Raw genomic sequence first — 18,501 nt, 5'->3', positions numbered from 1 at the left:
CCATTGTCTGTAACTAATATGTTCAGATTATGTTCGCATAATGGCAAAACAAGTTTGCATTGTTACTACTGTATCAGATATTTAAAAAATAATCTTTTCCCTGCGTTGTTAACGAAGACTTGGCAATTCTTGTTGAATTATTTGGATTTTTATCATTCATATTTCATAATGATTTTGGCAAGCTGCTGAATTAATCAAATTGTGCATATTTGCCTTTGTTTAGGTATTGTCAGTAGATGCTCAGAATAAGAGGATGATACTGACTAAGAAAAAAGCCCTTGTGGAGTCCAAACTTCCTCTCTTCCTGTCATACTCTGATGCCAGGGTGGGCCGCATCTCCCATGGCGTCATCGTGTCCATGAAGGACTTTGGCTGCATTGTGCGTTTCTACGGAGATGTGAAGGGACTGGTTCCAATCCAGGAGCTATCCAGAGAGCTTGTGGTTAATGCAGGAGATATTTTCTTCATTGGCCAGGTGACCTCCACCCCCACTTTAGTATTATTATGAAATATTTTACTGTGCATGGTTAAATTTATTCCAGTCACCAGTGTTGGATGTAATATGTAACAAAATAATGTGTTTCTGTAATCTAATTACATTTGTGGCAACTCGGTAATGTAACACGTTACTTTTAACATTAAGTAATCTGATTACAATTACATGCATTAATACAATTACGTTACTTGGATTACATATTAGTTTATCATGCATTTTAAAATGTATTACGTTCCTATTTTTGTGCTTTTATGTGTGTCAGCTAATGAGCATATGCTGTAACAAACCACCATGGCATAGAGAATACCTATTGAGGCGACGGCAGATGATTGAGCTGTTATTATGGACACAGCGGAGTGTAGTTGTTTATTAAAATTGAAAAGGAAAGCGAAGCGTTTCAAGTTTTCATGCGCTCTCAATCAATGTCAGCAAGCTAAAGTAAAAGCAAGTAAAATTGTGTAAACACACACACATGCTGCACATGTGTACACACAAACAGACATACTGTACATGCATGATGCAACACACAAGGAAATCAATATATGCACACCAAAATGAAACGACAAGCATTCAAATACACAATGGTGTTACTATCAAAACTTTTCAGAAATGTTTCCAGTTCATTCATATTTTTTCATACTAACACAGGTAAACAAGCTTACTGTACACATATATGCCACACACCCCACTAAGAAGGTTTAGGCAGTAGACACACCTGAAGATCAAGTTGCTGTAATTTTGTTATTGTTTTCAATCAATATTAAAGTACTGAAAGATCTATTAGTGCCACGTTTGTTCGGTTTTAGAATGTAACCTCAAAGTTATTAGTAATGTGATTACTTTTCCCATTAAGTAATCAGTAGTGGATTACTTTAAGTAACTTACCCAACATTACCAGTCACACATTTTCTTTTTCATCTTAAGTTCACACTAATTAACGCTTTGTGGGATTCTCTGTTATTTTCTGCAGGTCGTCCAAGCCAAAGTCATAAAATGCGATGTAGAAAATGAGAAAATGCTCCTATCATTTAAGGCCGTGACCGAAGGAGATCTAAGATGGGAGGAGACCGCAAAGTTTGACTTTAAAGTTGGAAAGGTACTTTTACTGAAACAACTCTTTATACTTAGTTCTTTAGTACAGTTATGTACTAAGCACAGGGATATTATTTAAATTGTTTTTATGTCTTTTTTTGTTGTTTCTTGTTTAGACGGTTGATGTAAGAGTGTGCAGTAAAGTCCCAGATGGCCTGCGGGTCTCCATTCTTCCTGACAATATACCAGCGTTCCTACCCAAAGGGCATCTCTCTGATCATGTGACCAACTGTTCTCTCCTGTGGGCGGCACTGGAGGAGGGCGACATCATCTCCAGCACAGTGTGTCTCACGAAAAACAAGATGGGCATTGTATCCTAACACAACCGTTCTTAACACATATTTTTGAGGAGTTATTTTCATTTCTGTTTGGTTATGGCGGTGCTTCGATTTTTTATTTTTTTTTACATGGTTTGATTACAGACAAACTGCCAGTACAGTAAAAAATCCATTATCTGAAAAACTAAAATATATTATACAGTGTGCTTCTAAAGAAAATAAAGCATATTTGTTATAAGGATTTTTTTTTAAATATTTTTACAGAAAAGAAAATACAAAAAATATCATCAAGAATAAGATTTTTGGTTTTACTAGAGGAAAAAAAAAAGATCTAATGTGGATTTTCTTGATAAAAAAAAAGAACAATTGTGCCTGATAACAGATGTATGTAAAATGGCTAGAAATAGCATTTTAGCTTAGCATATCTAAATGTTCAGATGACAATTTACACATGGTTTATTTCCATTTCTACTGCTCCAAACATCACACTTCTCTGTCTGCTCGTGTAAATGTCACACATCTTAACGGTGCTATAAGTGATTTCAGCTATTCTGCTTCCACGTGTCTGGTGAATTAGCCACGCCCCCTCTTTCAAAAACACTGAACTCCAGAGATACGAAATTAGCTTTATTGAGACTGGCATGAACAGTCTGTTTTAACCCACAACTATCACATTGCTTCTGAAGACATGGATTAAACCACTGGAGTCATATGGATTACTTTTATGCTGCCTTTATGTGATTTTTAAAAAAATATATCTGATTATTACTTAGCGCAGCAGTTTCACATTCAGTGAGGACAGACATGTTTGTTTCTGGGAACTTGTTGAATTTGGTTAGGATGTGGATTTTAGTGGAATATATGCATAGTTGGCTTATATGCAGTACTGTGCAAGTTTTTGGCACTTGTGAAAAATGTTGCATGGTGAGGATATCTTCAAAAATAATGCCATAAATAGTTTTCATTTATCAATTAACGGCTCTGTTGGGGCCATGCCATCTGTTGCAGGGCTCCCTGTTCTTCTATTCTATTTGAAAACAGAATGATTGGGAGTCTAAAATGTGCATATCTTATTGACACACTAAAGCTGAAAATATAAATAACCATCTTGAGACAAATGTTTTTGTGAAACAACTTATGTGCCTAAGACTTTTGCACAGTACTGATATTTCTTGAGTTTCACTCCTAAGTGAGCCAAATAAATGTCTTGCATACAAACCAAGCATTCAGTTCTTTTGCTTAACCTAGCTCTGTTCAGACTCTCACTAAGAAGCCTGTACTGAAGGCCTGTCTGGAGGATGGGATCATCCCGAAGGAGTTCTCTGAACTGCAGGTGGGGATGCAGATGGTGGGCTGGGTGAAGAACATCATGCCTTACGGAGTCTTCATCGATTACCCTCACGGACTCTGCAGCCTCGCTCCTAAAGCTGTACGTCATTATTTTTTGTCAGTCTGTGTGGTTGAATTATGTTTTGTGTGAGATACGAAATGATCTTTCCACTTTTATAAAAGAGATTGTAATATTAGAAATCATTTTAAACATGTAAGATGTAGTGGTGTTTGCTAAGGCAAGCATCATTATTACTATTGCTCAAACTTGGGGTTAGGGGTTTGTTCAAAAATACATTTTCAAGTTTTAATCTTTGCTACATAGCCTTTCCTGGACCGTTTTTGCTAGTGACATGAACTGTACCTTTATAACAGCGATTCCTAACTGGGGTAAACAAACTGCATGGGGTTACATGAAAATAATTAGATGTTTTCTTTATTTTACCTATAAAACAAAATGCATGATTTTAAATAAAAATAATAGGGATTAGAACTGCGTAGAAATCTAGATTTGTCTCTTTTGTTCTTTACAATCAGATGTTATAATAAAAAAATCGGTGCCTCTCCACACTCTTTAATATGTGCTCACCCATAGCAAAACACTGAACTACTGGTTTTCTTAAAGAGACAGTACCGTTTTAGCACTCAGTTAATTTAGCAACAATAAACAGTTGGGCCTAACAACTACACATATATATATATATATATATATATATATATATATATATATATATATATATATACATATATACATATATATACATATATACATATATACATCCATTTGAGCCGGTTGCTTAAAAAGCACAACATTGAGGAATGTGTTACCTTTTCTAAGCTATTGGAGCACCACTCATTTTCATCTTGGAATATATATATATACATATATATATATATATGTATATGTGTGTTCATTAAATAGCTCTTAATGGACCTAAAAACACACATTGTGCACTTTTGCACAATTTTGGTGTATTTTTGATGTTGTTTTGATCTTTCAGGCTTTGGGCGAGCAGTTCATCACAGACACATCTGGTTTATTTGAGATCGGCCAGACAGTGGTTGCCAAGGTGACTAATCTGGATGAGGAGAAGAGACGGTTTCTGGTCAGTCTGAAGGTGTCAGATTTGTACCTGTCTGAAGAAGATGCCCAGGACAGACTGATCCAGGGTCAGAAGGAAAGGAAAACCATTACTGAGATGATCACTTGCAGAGGTTTGAGTTCAGGGTGTATTTTTCTAAGCAATCATATTTACGATGTTCACTTGGGCAGATGATAATATGGGTAAAAGAATCCCATTGACTTACATCGAAGGAGGCCCCCGAGCCATATAGGGACCAGAACATTGGGGTCACAGAGACTTTTAAGCTATTATGATGTCATCTTACCCATAAGTTCCTGAGACCCAGCAAATAAGTTTTACAATTTACCTTTTTTAAATGTCTATGTTTGATGCGTAAAATACATATGATAAAAAAAAAATTATTGAAAAAATAACGTTTTATTCATAATGTATACAATTCAATCAATCTTTATAGACTATGGAGAGGAAGTTGTCATGGCCTCTGAAAAGCACAGGGAGTGCTCTGATAATTGCCCAAGATTTACCACTGTAGCATCTATGGGCTAAGAAAAACATAAATAACAAATGTCCTTCACAAGAATGAATTGCTGGGCCTTAGGAGGATAATGACCTTTACAGCCGAATTAATCAAATATTATACATAAAACACATGCAATGTTTTTTTTTTTATTATTATTATTATTATATATATATATATATATAAGCAATATCACACGAGCAAGAGTGAGATATGGCCCTACATTTGAAATGTATCTGTCTGTCTCTAGGTGAATCTGCCGTCTTACAGCAGCTGTCGTCTGTATCAGTGGGAGTTAAGATGAAGATGACAGTGGGAGATACCACAGAGGATGGCACAGTCACACTGACCTCAGATCAGCTCAGTGAAGCCACAGTTTTGGCCTCTAAATATCACACAGAAGGTGAGGACCGGCTGATGGCATTGCCAGTAAATAGAAGAGTTGTAATTCAAAGGGTGTTTGTTTCAACTTTCAAGACATGAACATTTTGAAATGGATTTAATATACATTTACAAGAATTTTCCCAGTTCAATACAAGTTAAAAGCTCAATCGACAGTATTTGTGGCATGATATTACTTGCCTTAATTTTTTTTTTTAAACCAACAACTAAAATCTGGGCTGCACCGAGGCACTTAACAGTGGAAGTGAATGGGGCCAATCCGTAAATGTTAAAATACTCATTATCATTTCAAAAGTATATCCACATGACATCAACAAATATGCTTGTTAACACTGTTCAAGTGTGATAAAATCATTTACTAACCTTTGCTGTATCTAATTTTACAACTGCGTTGCCATGTAATGTCAATAAATCATATAACCCTAAAATTATGATTCAAGCAATTTTATAGCTTAAATAATACATGAGTTTTAACATAATGTAAGTACTTTTATAAATTTATAAGCTTCACATTGGGATTATAATGCGATTTAAGGCAATACTGCGATTTAAACTATCTCATGTAAACAGAATATTGCAATTATGATATTGTGATTAAGCTTATAATCGCAGTAAGATATGTGAAGTACTCCTATTTTAATCGCTTTATACTGGCATGTAAACGCTTTAATCGCATTTCTTCCACTCTGAACAAAGTGTGCCTGCACCAGTGCTCCACTCAAGCACAGGTAAAAAAATAAAAATAAAACACCAAAAAGAAGCTGCACTTTTCAGCTTCATGTGAAACGGTAGTTCCATGCACCGTTTTCCAGCAGTGGAGCTCCCCCATCTACATCTGTATTAATCATCATTATGCCCAAAAGTGCTGTCTATTGAGCTTAAATTGTATTGAACCCGGAATATTCATTTAAGCAGTGCTTGACAAAGTACATAAATCCTGTACTTGAGTAAAATTACAGATAATCTGCTGAAACAGTATTCCTGTAGAAGTAGACGTATATATTCTATATACCGATAGAAACGTAAAAATGATTGGCAGTATGAGCAGCAAAAGAAGCTTTGTGACTTGTTGTTTTGTTCGAGTCCGATGAACAGTGTATGAGGAGTTAGAAAAAGTAAACTTTCAATCATAAAAAAAAATATTTATTTTAAAATGAACTAAAAATAGCTAACCCCAAGCCCATTAATGTCTAATAAAATGTTCTTTATTTTTCAGGGAAACAATTGAATTATATTGTGATCTATTGTATATTGTTATCGTGATATAAAATTGATCATATTGTGAAATACGTTTTTGGTCATTTCGACCACCTCTAGCCTTCAATGATTTTAATAAAATACATTGGCTAAAAGCAAACTCTTTATTGTGTCTGTTGATAGCAAAGCAGTGTCATTCAAACAATTTGTGCATATGGCTGCAACTAACGATTATTTTGATAATCGATTAATCAAACTATAATTGGAACGGTTATTCAACTATTCGCCGATTATTGCAACAATTAATCATTAGCTCTTAACCGATTATTCAGCTTGTGTCCAACTTAAAAGGTTGTACTAAACGTGCTTACTAACAATAAAGAGGACAAAATCATCTTTTAAAAATAGCTCTAAAAGACATTCACTGAATTAACGGGAAAAAATACTTTTTATTAAGTTTAATTCAGTAAAGAAATTCGCTGCAAAAAAATCCTATTGCTATCAAGTGTTTTTATCTTGTTTTCCATTTAAAATGATCTAAAAATACTTAAAACAAGATCATTTACTTGAAGCAACATATAAGATATTTAGACTTGCTTTAACAGAATCTATCTTAAATATAAGTTTATTTTGTATACAATTGTATTTTTTCACTTGGTTATACTTCTGCGAGTGCAGTCAAGAATTTAAGGATTTTTAGATATTTTAAAATATTTGTATTTTTAATATTTTATTCAACATTCTCAGAAAACAATATTTTCTTCTGCAGCATAGCTGCTAAAGTAAATGTACATTTTTTTAGATATTTTTATTGGGGGAAAAAAAGGCAAAACAAATCATAAACGTATTTTGTTGCAGTGTATAATGGGGCGAAGACTGCCCTCTCTCACCTTTCTGTTCACGTCAATCCATCGTTAACTGACTAAAAAACAAACTCTTATTAATTAAGCTCCTTATTAACAATTGACTCAATAAGTCAGGAGTCATCATGTTATAATCTAGCTGTATTAAGTGTGCGCGCTTGAGAGATGAGCGTCCCCACGACAGAGTGTACATCAGCTGGGTGCAGTTTCAATCTCTCCCCCTTAGATTGGGACATTCGTGCAACTCATAGAAGAGCCGCTGACCGCACAGAGAAATGCCAGACTTGGAGTTTGTAGTTATTTACGTGATCTGCTTCTGTATTATTTGAATTTGACTAAAGCTATAACGCATTAAAAATAACTGCATTTAAGATGTAACACTGGTGTGTTTCCTTTAAAGAGCTCCGGCTCCGCTTATTCCACAACGAGAGTGCTTCTGAATTTACTTATTTGGTATTTTTGTATAATTCCCTCATACTTTGCGATCTACATCACCTGAAGCTGTTTAGAGTGCATCTGGATTGTGATCTGTGTAATTCTTCCTCGCCTCATTCAGGCGCGAACTGCAGTGCTGCTCTCATGCATCATCATTAGAGTTTAATGTGATCTTACGTTACGTTAAACGAGATCAAACGACTATTCGACAAAACGTTTTGCCGTCAATTATTTGGCGACGTGGTTGACTAATCGTTTCAGCTCTAGTTGTGAACATGTTCCTGTACACATGCTGCATTCAGCTTACTTCTCACTCCATTGGCCAAATCCTCCTTATACTTGTTAGTGAACATTTTTAGAAAAATGGTTCTCACCTCAACAGGGTTGGGTATATCTACACGTAATGGGCAGAATTAAACGATAAGGCTTCACTTAGTTCTCACCTGACAGTATGTGTGTTAACTTTTCAGGAGTGAATGTGACTCCAGGCTGCAAGCTCAATGCTGTGGTGCTCCATGTTGACCTTTTGAAGTCTCTCGTCCATGTGTCGCTGCTGCCAAAGTTGACCGGAAAGAGAAAAACTGTAAGTACAAACCTACTGACGTACATTTAAACGAAGACCTTTTGTGGGTTCTCATATAAATGTGAAATGTTTTGTTTGTTTTCTTCAGTTGGAAAAGGCCTCTGAACACACCTCTACGATCCAGTACGCAGACAGAGACTTTGCTGTCGTATCATTGGGCCACACTGGTCACCTGACCATCATTCCCTTATTGACTTACTTAAATGACATCTACCACCATGTGTCAGAGAAGTTCTCCATTGGCTCCCATCTGAATGTGACCGTGTTGGACCCGAGCAGTGAAGAGTTAGGAGGTCTTCCTCTCGTTGCATACCAGAACCTGAAAGCCAGACCTGAGCAGACCAGATCAAACAGCAAAGATTCAGGACCTCACAGCATTGGGGAAGTGATGACAGTCAAAATCAAGAAGGTGAAACCAATGGGTTTGCTCGTGACATTGCCATCTGGAACCACAGGCAGTATCCATGTATCTGAGATCGAGGAATCACCCGCGATTGGCAGCTTTCCAACAGCATCCCTAAAGGTCGGGACAGAGGTCAAAGCCAGAGTGACCGGAGGGCGCACAGTTCGTGGTCACAAGTAAATACATCTACAATCATCCATTTAAAGAGTATCTTATTCTCGCACAATCTGTTTTACGACTCCAATGCTAAAATCATAATTATCTTGAGCGTAAGCTTGGAAACAGTCCTCACGCATCTTCTAATATGTCATCTCTCATAAATATAGTTTTGGACGTAGCTTGTAGTTTGGCCAAATGCACTTAATGTAGTTTCCCCAACATTCCTGTGCATAGTTTGTTACTAAACCTTGATGTATTATTGTTTTTGCCACTTTATTTTTTTCATTTTGATATTCAATAGTGAATCTAGTGTTTTACTGAGGATTTTTTGGAAATGGTGCAGCACAGTGCAATGTCAAAATCATTTTATTAACACTGAAAACGTATTTTTATTTCTCAACAGGTTCCTGCCAGTTACTCACCCCAACTTTGACATTTCACTTCCTGAACTCACCCTTCTGCCCAGGTACATGTCTATATCTCTCTATACATTAACATCTACAGTAGGGTTGGACGATTAATCGAAAAGTAATCAAAACCGAAACTCAGAACCTCTAACCAACGTAATTTTCCCATGTCGGTTATTTCGTTTTTTTTAATCTGGTTACTAATTTCCCCTTAAAAACATACCACCGCGTGTGGTCACGTGACCCTGCCCCGCCCAGTCAGCGGCATGGAAGCAACATGGAGGCGAACTCAAACACAGAGTCAACTGAGCAACAGGAGCAGGTTGTACCAATGAAAAACGCAGTGTCCGTCATTTGGACACATTTTGGCATCAGTCAAATGTAAACACCACCACAAGGTTATACCACCAACTGTTTCAACACTTGGACCACAATCACGTTACCGAATATGAACAGTGCATGGCTCAAAAAAAGAGAGAGACTGACAAGCGCCCAGTAACATGTGCCTCCACAAAATAGGTGTCGATAACGCAAGCGTTTACAAATTCTACACATTTTGAAAAATATATTTTGATTTCAATTGTTTGAAATATTCAATAAATAACCTTAAATAGTTTCAATTATTTTAAAATCACAAAGATAAGAAATGCACCTTTCATTAGAAACAAATATCCCATCTTTAATAGTTGAGCATATTTACAGTACCGACCTTGTCAGTGAACTATGAGGGCAAAAAAATTTTTAAAATAATCGTTCATTAACCGTAATCGTGGTAAAATGTTCAATTAATCAAGATTTTGATTTTAGGTCGTATCGTCCAGCCCTAATCTACAGAACAGGTGTTCGTAGTCATTTAAGGGTGTTGGTAGGGTGTTCAGGGTGGTGGTGGCTTATTGGCCCAAGTCAAAAACCCACCTCCAATTCTCCCTTTTCTGTGGTCACTCCTTCAATATAAGTCTATGGGTTTTTTTGTGTGCATCTTTTATCTATCTCTCTTCAACAAGCCGCATCATTTTAGGTATTCATGTCGGTACGAGTTAAATGTTATGTTTAATCCCTAAGTCCTTAATCTTTAGTTTGAGCAATAGTATAGTTACGTATATAATAGTCTTGGTAAACAGCATTAATAAGGTCTTTGCTTGAGTTTGAAGTGCCTCATGAGACAACAGGTTTATTTGAATGTTGTGAAAAGATTAATATGTTTCCTGTAAACTGATTTGAGATGCATACTGAAAACGTTTACGCTTCTGTTTTTTTCAGTAAAGTTGAAGATATTGACAGGCAGGTTGACAAGATGCCAAATTACAACCCTGGAGACGATGTCATATGCTTCCCATTAAAGGTAACCGTCGTAATCACGGAAAAAGGAAAATGTTATGTCAAACTGCTAAAAAGCTGTTTTAGTAATTGTATGCCTTTTCTTCAGTATGTCAAAAAATCTAAGCTTTTAGAAGTACATGTGAAGCCTAACATCATGGGGACCATTGAGATGTTAGCCATGATTACCAAACCTGCGGTAAGTGCTGATCTAACTCTACTCAAAAGAATGCTCCTTAAAGCTTAAGTGTGTCAATAAAATTGCAAAAATAATGAGCTTTCCAGAAGACTCTCCAATTTGCAATAAGTAGTCCAAACCGATAGTCCCGTCCCTGACGGCAACCTGTATATTTGGGGTGTGCAGAACTACTTGGATAATTAACTACTTGACTAAATTAACTGTTTTGATTCACTTCAGAGCTGGTGTGGTTTGGTTCGGTTCGGTTCGTGGCTCAGAACTCTTATGAATGGTTTTATGAAATCCCTATGAAAAAAATAAATGCGAAAAATACTTCCAAAGCCAAAATGGCTTAAAAAAAGTGGGCGGGCAGGGCAGCGCTTGTCGACCATCATGACATATCCATCCATTTTAACATTAAAAATAATACACACTTCAGCTTTAAATGTGTATATTGCTAGATCAGTTGATGAACAGACAAGAACAACTCTTTATTTTTTTCCCGCAGCAAGCTAATCACCCACAGACACTCGTCAAACCTGGACAGACCTTTTCTGCAAAGGTTGTTGGGATTAGTACGAAAAGGCCTCTTCGACTTTCCCTTTCACTCACAGGTAAAACTCATGACTGTTGTTATATACAATACTAAATGAAAAAAATTACCAGCTCAAGCCTCCATATTTGTTCCATATTTCTTGTCATAACAAATATTGAGTCATGCTACCGTTTGTCACTCTTTTGCCATCACGACACACTTTGCAGTCCTCCCTCGGGTCTATTTAGCATTTCCTGTGTGTTGCATTTGCTGTAGGGACCTACAAGCTGGAGAAAGGATCAGTCGCCATGGCGATGGTTTGGAAAGTCGAGCCCAAAGGACTGATGCTCAAACTCCCATTTGGGAATTCGGGTTTTGCGTCCATATTGGATCTCTCAGATTCATACACAGACAATCCACTAGAGCCCTACAAAGAGAACCAAGTCGTTCGGTGAGTCTCATCTGAGCATGACCTAGTTAGTCGTTTACACATTTTTGTCAATTTTTAAAAGTGGGAAGTTTGTGATTACTTATGTTTAAATGTGTGTTTGTCTTTTTTTAGGTGCTGTGTTATCGATGAGGATGATAGGAAATTCAATGTGTCATTGCGTCCTTCCAGGTACTTGAACATGTGTCATTTCAAAATCAGATCAAACTTGATATATATTTGTCATGATGGTTCAGTAGTCAGTTAGTCATCCACCGAATAATCGATGTGTGAGGTCCGATCATCAACAAGTGTACATTCTCAACCATTCCATCTTCAGCCTGTCCCCGATGTTATTTATCATGATCGTCTGGTCAACCTAAGCTAGTGTTTTCTTTCATTTGTATGTCAAAATGTGAAATGATATGAAACAAGGTCTCAATTCCAAACACTACACATGTTTTGTATTTGCAGGATTCATATGGGCCAACAAAAGAAAGTCACAGACCCAGAAATTGAATCTGTTTCCGATATAAAGGAGGATCAGATTATCAGAGGATATGTCAAGTGTGTTGGAAAAAAAGGCATATTTGTGAGGTAAAATACATCTTGGTGCACATGCACAATATTGTCATTTTGAACGAAGCCATTCTAGTGTCATGAGTTTGAGTTGAAAGTATATTTTTCTTTTATGAAAGGTTATCACGGACCATCACAGGACGGGTTATGTTACAGCATGCTACAAATTACTTCATGAATGACCTAAACATGATTTCCAAACACATCACTGAGAATGCATTGGTGACAGCCAAGGTTCTAAGGTATGTGTGGCACAATACAGCAAAAAATATTGTTAATCATTTTTAGGTTAATATGTAATTGTTTAAAGAAAATTTTTAAGGAAGATTTTTTGATGCTTTTTACATCCCTACTACATGTTTTACACCATTTTTAGAACCTTACTAGAAGTTTTGCAAAATGTTTAGATCCTTAAAGTCATTGAACACCATTATTAGAACCCTACTAGAAGTTTTTCTGCGTTTTTGACCCCTATTAGAAGATTACACCATTTATAAATCCACACAAGAGGATTTACACATTTCTTTTAGAAACCTTCTTAAAACATTTCAGCGTTTTTAGATACCTACTAAAGGTTTACATCATTTTTAGATCTCATGAAAAGTTTTCTACTATTTCATATCCCTACTAGTAGTTAAGATACCTTCTAGACATTCCTCTCTATTTTTAAATCCCTACTTGGTTCCAGCATTTTTAGTACTTTTCATAACATGCATAGTTTCAAAGCAGATTTACAGAAAATTATGCTTTTAAGACATTAGTATCTTACAGCTTTTTCTATTAGAGTCATAATAGTGTGGTTTAATAAAAAACATGATTGTAAATTGTGCCTTAAAATAAATAAGAAATTATATTTATACCCCTAGTGAGCAAGCTTAATGCGACTGTGGCAAAGAACACAAAACTCCATATGATGTTGGTTAATGGGAGAAAAATAACCTTGGGGAAACCAGACTCACTGTGGGGACCAGTTTCCCTCTAAACAGCCTGAATATATGTGCTTTACCTGCAATCATTCATACAACAACAATCACTAATATCAACAGCGTTTCAAATTTGGAAGTGATAAAGGAAACAGTGTTTCTTGGAGCACAGGCTTATATATGTAAATAATCCACTCACTGTTAAGATGTGCAATTTTAGCGGCAAAGCAAAGTTTTAAGCATCCAGAGCACAAGAAACTGATGAGAAAATTTCTGATGAAATGCTACTGTGCTCCGGTTTATATGTCCGTGATGACGCACGCATCAGGAGCGGAGCATCAAGCGCCATCTGCCAGTAGTCTGCCGTGATTTTAAAGGGCTCCAGAAATCCTCACTCCTGAGAGGTGTTCCCATAGCGTCGGCTACTGATGCACTGTTGAAGTGATCGAAGAAGTTTGAAAAAGTCAAGCTTAGTCACACTGCAGGACACGTTGTTGTCTTAAAAGAACCTCTCTTTTTTCTTAGGCGATGTTCCTTATGAAATTTTCCGTTGTTTTAATTTTCCTGTATTTTGTTCTTCTAAATTAATAAAAATGTATGTTATTTCTCTCCCGATCAGTGTGAGCACTGAGAACAGCAAAGTGGAGCTGTCCTTGCTGTCAGAGGACACTGGAAAGCCAGATATACTTCCAGAATCCCTTGGTTTGGAATTGCGACTGAAGGGAGTGGAGAAAGTGGAACGGGACAAGAGATCTATTAAAAGAAAGCGCACTCCTTCTGAGAGCCAGGTTAAGACTGTGTGTGTTTTAGTGTTTGACAAGATGTTATCCTGTAAAAAACATGGAACTGACCTTGCTTTTTATCCCTGTAGCAACAAGATAATGTGAAAGTTGGACAGAAGATTAAGGTTTGCACAGGGAAGGAAGAAAGCGTGCAAGAGAAGAAAAGGAAAAAAACTAAAGTAAAAAAAGAAGACAGTGACAGTGGCGTTGAGGTGTTTTTTAGAGAAGAGGAAACAGAATTTAAAAAAGAGAGCGAACAGGTAAAGATGATTCTTTTATAAAAAAAAAAATTCAGACCTCATAAATCATCATTGTAATAAATCAATAACATTGGGGAAAATCTAAAATGTTTTTAATATTATTATTATTATTATTATTAAATTTTTTTTTTTTTTACAATGTTAAAGAGAAATCATGTATATTTGTGCAACTTGTATATCTGAATTGTCTTGTCGAGAAATTGTTTGTTAGGGAATATATATATAACAATTTTGCTCTCAATATTTAGGATAAGCATAAGGAAAACAAACCTAAATGTCCCGCACGGCTGCAGATAGCATCTGGATTTTCCTGGGACTGCACACTGAGCTCTTTAACTCCCGCAACCAAATTAGACAACACCCATAATAGTGACGATGAAGAGGAAGTTCAGAACAAGGTCAGAAGCATCTTCTAGCACATGTGCCATGCATGTATGAAATCAAGAGCAGAAGAGTTAACTCTAAACACTCTTCTTTCTCCACAGCCTGTGAAGAAGTCCCGTAAAGAGCTTCATCAGGAGCAGAAGAACGCGGAGCAGCAGCTCAGCAAGCGTGAGGTGGAGCTTATGGACCCGTCTGTACGGCCGGACAGCACAGCGGCGTTTGAGCGTCTGCTCCTCTCATCTCCCGACAGCTCCCTGCTCTGGCTGCAGTACATGGCCTTCCATCTGCAGGCCACACAGATCGAGCAGGCACGAGCCGTCGCAGAGAGAGCCCTCAAAACCATCTCATTTAGGTGAAAAGAGGCACAGTTGGAATAGCTCAAAATGTGTTGATTTGTTATTTTAGTGTGTAAACGGCAGGGTTCTCACAGCGATGGAACACTAAGAAAGATTACAAAATTTGATTTCCAGGCCTGGAATAGTCCATTTCTTCCTCTGTTCTAAAAATATCTCATTAGCTAGATATTGCTCTTGTGTATAGTAAGGGACCGTTCAGACCAAGCGCGTCCTTGTGCTAAAAAAAATCTAGTGCAGTGCAAAGTATAGAACAATTCCAGGTGTCTTAAATGTGGAGTAAGCGATTCCTGAGAAAGGCCAATAAACACGCCCCTCCCTTCATTGCTCCTTTAGAAGCTCCGCCCCCAAATTCGTGCACATGCAATCGTGTTGTGTCGATTGGGCCGATCTACTTTATTTATTTTCCTATTTACAGGGCCGTGAACATGGACCACTTACAGACCGTGAAGAGAGAGATGTGGAATTTGAAAAAAGTGCATTTGCGTAAAATTACTCGCTCCACTTTTAAGGCACACTTTTAAAAGTTGCCATTCTTTTTAACCTATGTCTAAAATCGCAGCGGTCCCACCCGAGATGCTGAAAAAACAGCAAGATGCTGAGTAACGGTCAAAGACGTCTGTCTTGTATATATTAACATGGAACAAAAATGGAAAAATGGCGCAGACAGATGGAAAAATCCATTCAGTGTGAAGAGCCCCAAACATTTGCTCACATAGTATAGTCCAATTTCTGGGAGATTTGTTTTTTTGAGTCAAAGATGATTCAAAATGGCTTTAAAATCGGTTTGAATGATTCATTAGCAAACTGGTCTGATTCAAAATAAAAAAAAATTAAATCCATTGTGATTAATGTATCCATTAATCACAAACTGCTGGAAAGGTCACGGACAAGTCATGTGATTTCGTTGTGAACCGTTTTGTGCAACGCAGCACAACGGTCAAAGACCATTGATGGTCAAAGGGAGGTCATGGCAAGGTGGAGGAATTTCATTGGTCAAAAAGAGTGGGAACCCTGGTTCCAGGTGTGGAAATGTTGTGTTCTTTTTAAGGAATTGGTCTGAATGATTCATTAGTGAATCGGTCTGAATCGAAATGTTTTTAAAAAATCTGTATCTAGGTAACACCTGTAAAAGTCATGTAATTTCATTGGTCAAAAGGGTGGGATCTTTGTGAATAAAATTCAGATTAGATTTTTATCACATGTTAAGATTAACCAGTTTACTTCATTGTTTTAGAGAGGAACAGGAGAAGCTGAACGTGTGGGTGGCCATGCTCAATCTGGAGAACATGTACGGCACAGAAGAGAATTTGCAGAAGGTCTTTGAACGGGCCACTCAGTACTGTGAACCTATGCCTGTGTACCAACAGCTGGCCGACATTTACGCCAAGTCGGACAAAATCAAAGTGAGAATTTTTGCCTAATGACTAGAGATGCTGATAGTTGTTTTTGTGCTGTAATGTGCAGAAGTTTTAGGCACTTGTGAAAAATGCTGTAAAGTTAGGATATTTTACTTGCTGAAAGTGGTCAGACATCAGAACAGTAATGTACGGTGTGAAAGGTGGCAAATCACTTATCTATTTATTTTGAAACATGCTATAAAATAAGAAAATTATTATACTGTTTTAATTTGAATAAACAACCCCTCATGTAATCTGCTTCCAATATCAACTAAAGCGATAATGAAGAAAACGCACTAATATTGACCAATACTGAACTCTGTGCGTGTAGGAGGCAGAGAGTCTTTATAAAAGCATGGTGAAACGCTTCAAGCAGGAGAAAGCTGTTTATCAGAGTTACGGCGCCTTCCTGCTACGACAAGGCCAGAGCGATGCTGCCAACACCCTTCTACAGAGGGCGCTGCAGAGTCTGTCCAGTAAAGAACGTAAGTGCCAACTGTATATCATTCTTGCCTTGTACATATCGTGTATGTTTTTTAAATCAATTTGTAGAATTGACTTGTTTAATATTTCCTTACTATGATGGATGCCGAAATAGAGGCTAGAGGTCGACTGATTGTGGATTTTGCCAGTACCGATAACTAAGGTGATGGAAAAGGCCGACAACAATTAATCAGCCAATAGTTTTTTTTTGTTTATCAATTTATAGAATGATCAAAATGTTTCCTTACTATGATTTGCTCATACATTAAGGCCAAAATGAATAAATATATATATATATATATATATATTGTGGCAGTGGTGGCTTGGTGGTCAAGGCTGTGGGTTGCACAGGTCAGGGGTTCAAGCCCCAACACTGCCAAGATGCCACTGTTGGGCCCTTGAGCAAGGCCCTTTACCCCACCTGCTCCAGGGCGCCGTACCATGGCTGACCCTGCGCTCTGACCCCAGCTTAGTTGGAATATGCGAAAACTACAGAGGGCCAGCGGTTAAGTCTCTGGGTTACTGACCAAAAGGTCAGGGGTTCAAGCCCCAGCTCTGCCAATATAGGGTCTGTTGGACCCTTGAGCCTATCTGCTCCAGGGGTGCTGTTTCATGGCTGCCCCTGCACTCTGAGTTGGGATATGCGAAAACAACTGCATTTCATCGGCTCTGTACCTGTACTCTGCACAATGACAATAAAGTTGAATCTTAATCTTAATTTTAATATATTATTCAGACAGTATGAAGTTGGAGGCAAGATGTTTGTGCTGATTGGGCACTTGATTATCTAATGGGGAAAAAAAAATCTGAATTGAAGATATAAATGCGAACATTGTCAATGATGAAAGATTTAGATACAGCAAATCTCCACATGATTGTTAGTCACAAACAAGATAAAAATCGATAGTTCCAAAAAATAAACATCGGTACCAATTAATCAGTAAAACCTATATATCGTCTACCTCTAGATCGTAGCGCCAGTGCCAACACCAATATTTTCTATTAGCAGATTATGTGATCTTTCCTTGTCCTTTTCCAGATGTAGACTTGATCAGCAAATTTGCCCGTTTGGAGTTTCAGTACGGGAATACTGAGAAAGCCAAATCCATGTTTGACAAGGTCCTGAGCACCTACCCCAAACGTACAGACCTGTGGTCTGTGTTCATAGATCTGATGGTGAAGCATGGCTCTCAGAAGGAAGTGAGGTAAGCACACCCATAAGGCTGGTACTAGAATAAGTGGAACGTATCTGTGTTGGGGAAGCTAATTTGAAACAGTTTCTTCCCAAGCTACTCATAACTTTTAGTTAAACTACAGTCATAAATGTAACAACTCCCCAACATTGGAAATGAGTTTTAGGATTTTACTCTATAGTCCATATAATAAATTCTTAAACATGATATTAACCCATATAATCGGATGCATTGCTTGCTTTTTTTCATTGTTTTCTTCAGAGAGCTGTTTGATCGTGTGATCCACCTTAGCGTTTCGGTAAAGAAGATCAAGTTTTTCTTCAAGCGTTACCTGGAGTATGAAAAGAAGAGCGGCACACCTGAGAGCATCCAGGTGGTCAAACTGAAAGCTCTGGAATACGTAGAGTCCAAAGGAGCAGAAGCCGCCAACTAGAACCATCT

General features: G+C 37.4%; 1 protein-coding gene across 1 annotated transcript in view; it reads left to right on the top strand.

Annotated features, from left to right (window-relative positions):
- pdcd11 (programmed cell death 11) overlaps positions 1 to 18,493 on the top strand; it is a 29,839-nt gene extending 11,346 nt beyond the window's left edge. Inside the window, exons 13-36 of the mRNA XM_052126683.1 lie at positions 224 to 475; positions 1,467 to 1,592; positions 1,705 to 1,899; positions 3,125 to 3,295; positions 4,197 to 4,410; positions 5,048 to 5,200; positions 8,165 to 8,277; positions 8,366 to 8,856; positions 9,243 to 9,305; positions 10,507 to 10,588; positions 10,673 to 10,762; positions 11,250 to 11,355; positions 11,553 to 11,727; positions 11,839 to 11,895; positions 12,178 to 12,300; positions 12,402 to 12,524; positions 13,825 to 13,993; positions 14,077 to 14,247; positions 14,496 to 14,645; positions 14,733 to 14,983; positions 16,222 to 16,390; positions 16,716 to 16,869; positions 17,907 to 18,072; positions 18,322 to 18,493. Of these exons, the coding sequence (XP_051982643.1) occupies positions 224 to 475; positions 1,467 to 1,592; positions 1,705 to 1,899; positions 3,125 to 3,295; positions 4,197 to 4,410; positions 5,048 to 5,200; positions 8,165 to 8,277; positions 8,366 to 8,856; positions 9,243 to 9,305; positions 10,507 to 10,588; positions 10,673 to 10,762; positions 11,250 to 11,355; positions 11,553 to 11,727; positions 11,839 to 11,895; positions 12,178 to 12,300; positions 12,402 to 12,524; positions 13,825 to 13,993; positions 14,077 to 14,247; positions 14,496 to 14,645; positions 14,733 to 14,983; positions 16,222 to 16,390; positions 16,716 to 16,869; positions 17,907 to 18,072; positions 18,322 to 18,493 (3,936 nt within the window). The remainder of the gene's footprint in view (positions 1 to 223; positions 476 to 1,466; positions 1,593 to 1,704; positions 1,900 to 3,124; positions 3,296 to 4,196; positions 4,411 to 5,047; positions 5,201 to 8,164; positions 8,278 to 8,365; positions 8,857 to 9,242; positions 9,306 to 10,506; positions 10,589 to 10,672; positions 10,763 to 11,249; positions 11,356 to 11,552; positions 11,728 to 11,838; positions 11,896 to 12,177; positions 12,301 to 12,401; positions 12,525 to 13,824; positions 13,994 to 14,076; positions 14,248 to 14,495; positions 14,646 to 14,732; positions 14,984 to 16,221; positions 16,391 to 16,715; positions 16,870 to 17,906; positions 18,073 to 18,321) is intronic.
- The last annotated feature ends 8 nt before the right edge of the window (positions 18,494 to 18,501 follow it).

Source organism: Xyrauchen texanus, chromosome 5 (assembly GCF_025860055.1).
Source record: "Xyrauchen texanus isolate HMW12.3.18 chromosome 5, RBS_HiC_50CHRs, whole genome shotgun sequence".
Taxonomy (NCBI): Eukaryota; Metazoa; Chordata; class Actinopteri; order Cypriniformes; family Catostomidae; genus Xyrauchen; species Xyrauchen texanus.
The sequence above is the reverse complement of the archived record's forward strand: the minus strand, read 5'-3'. Positions and strand labels throughout refer to the sequence as shown.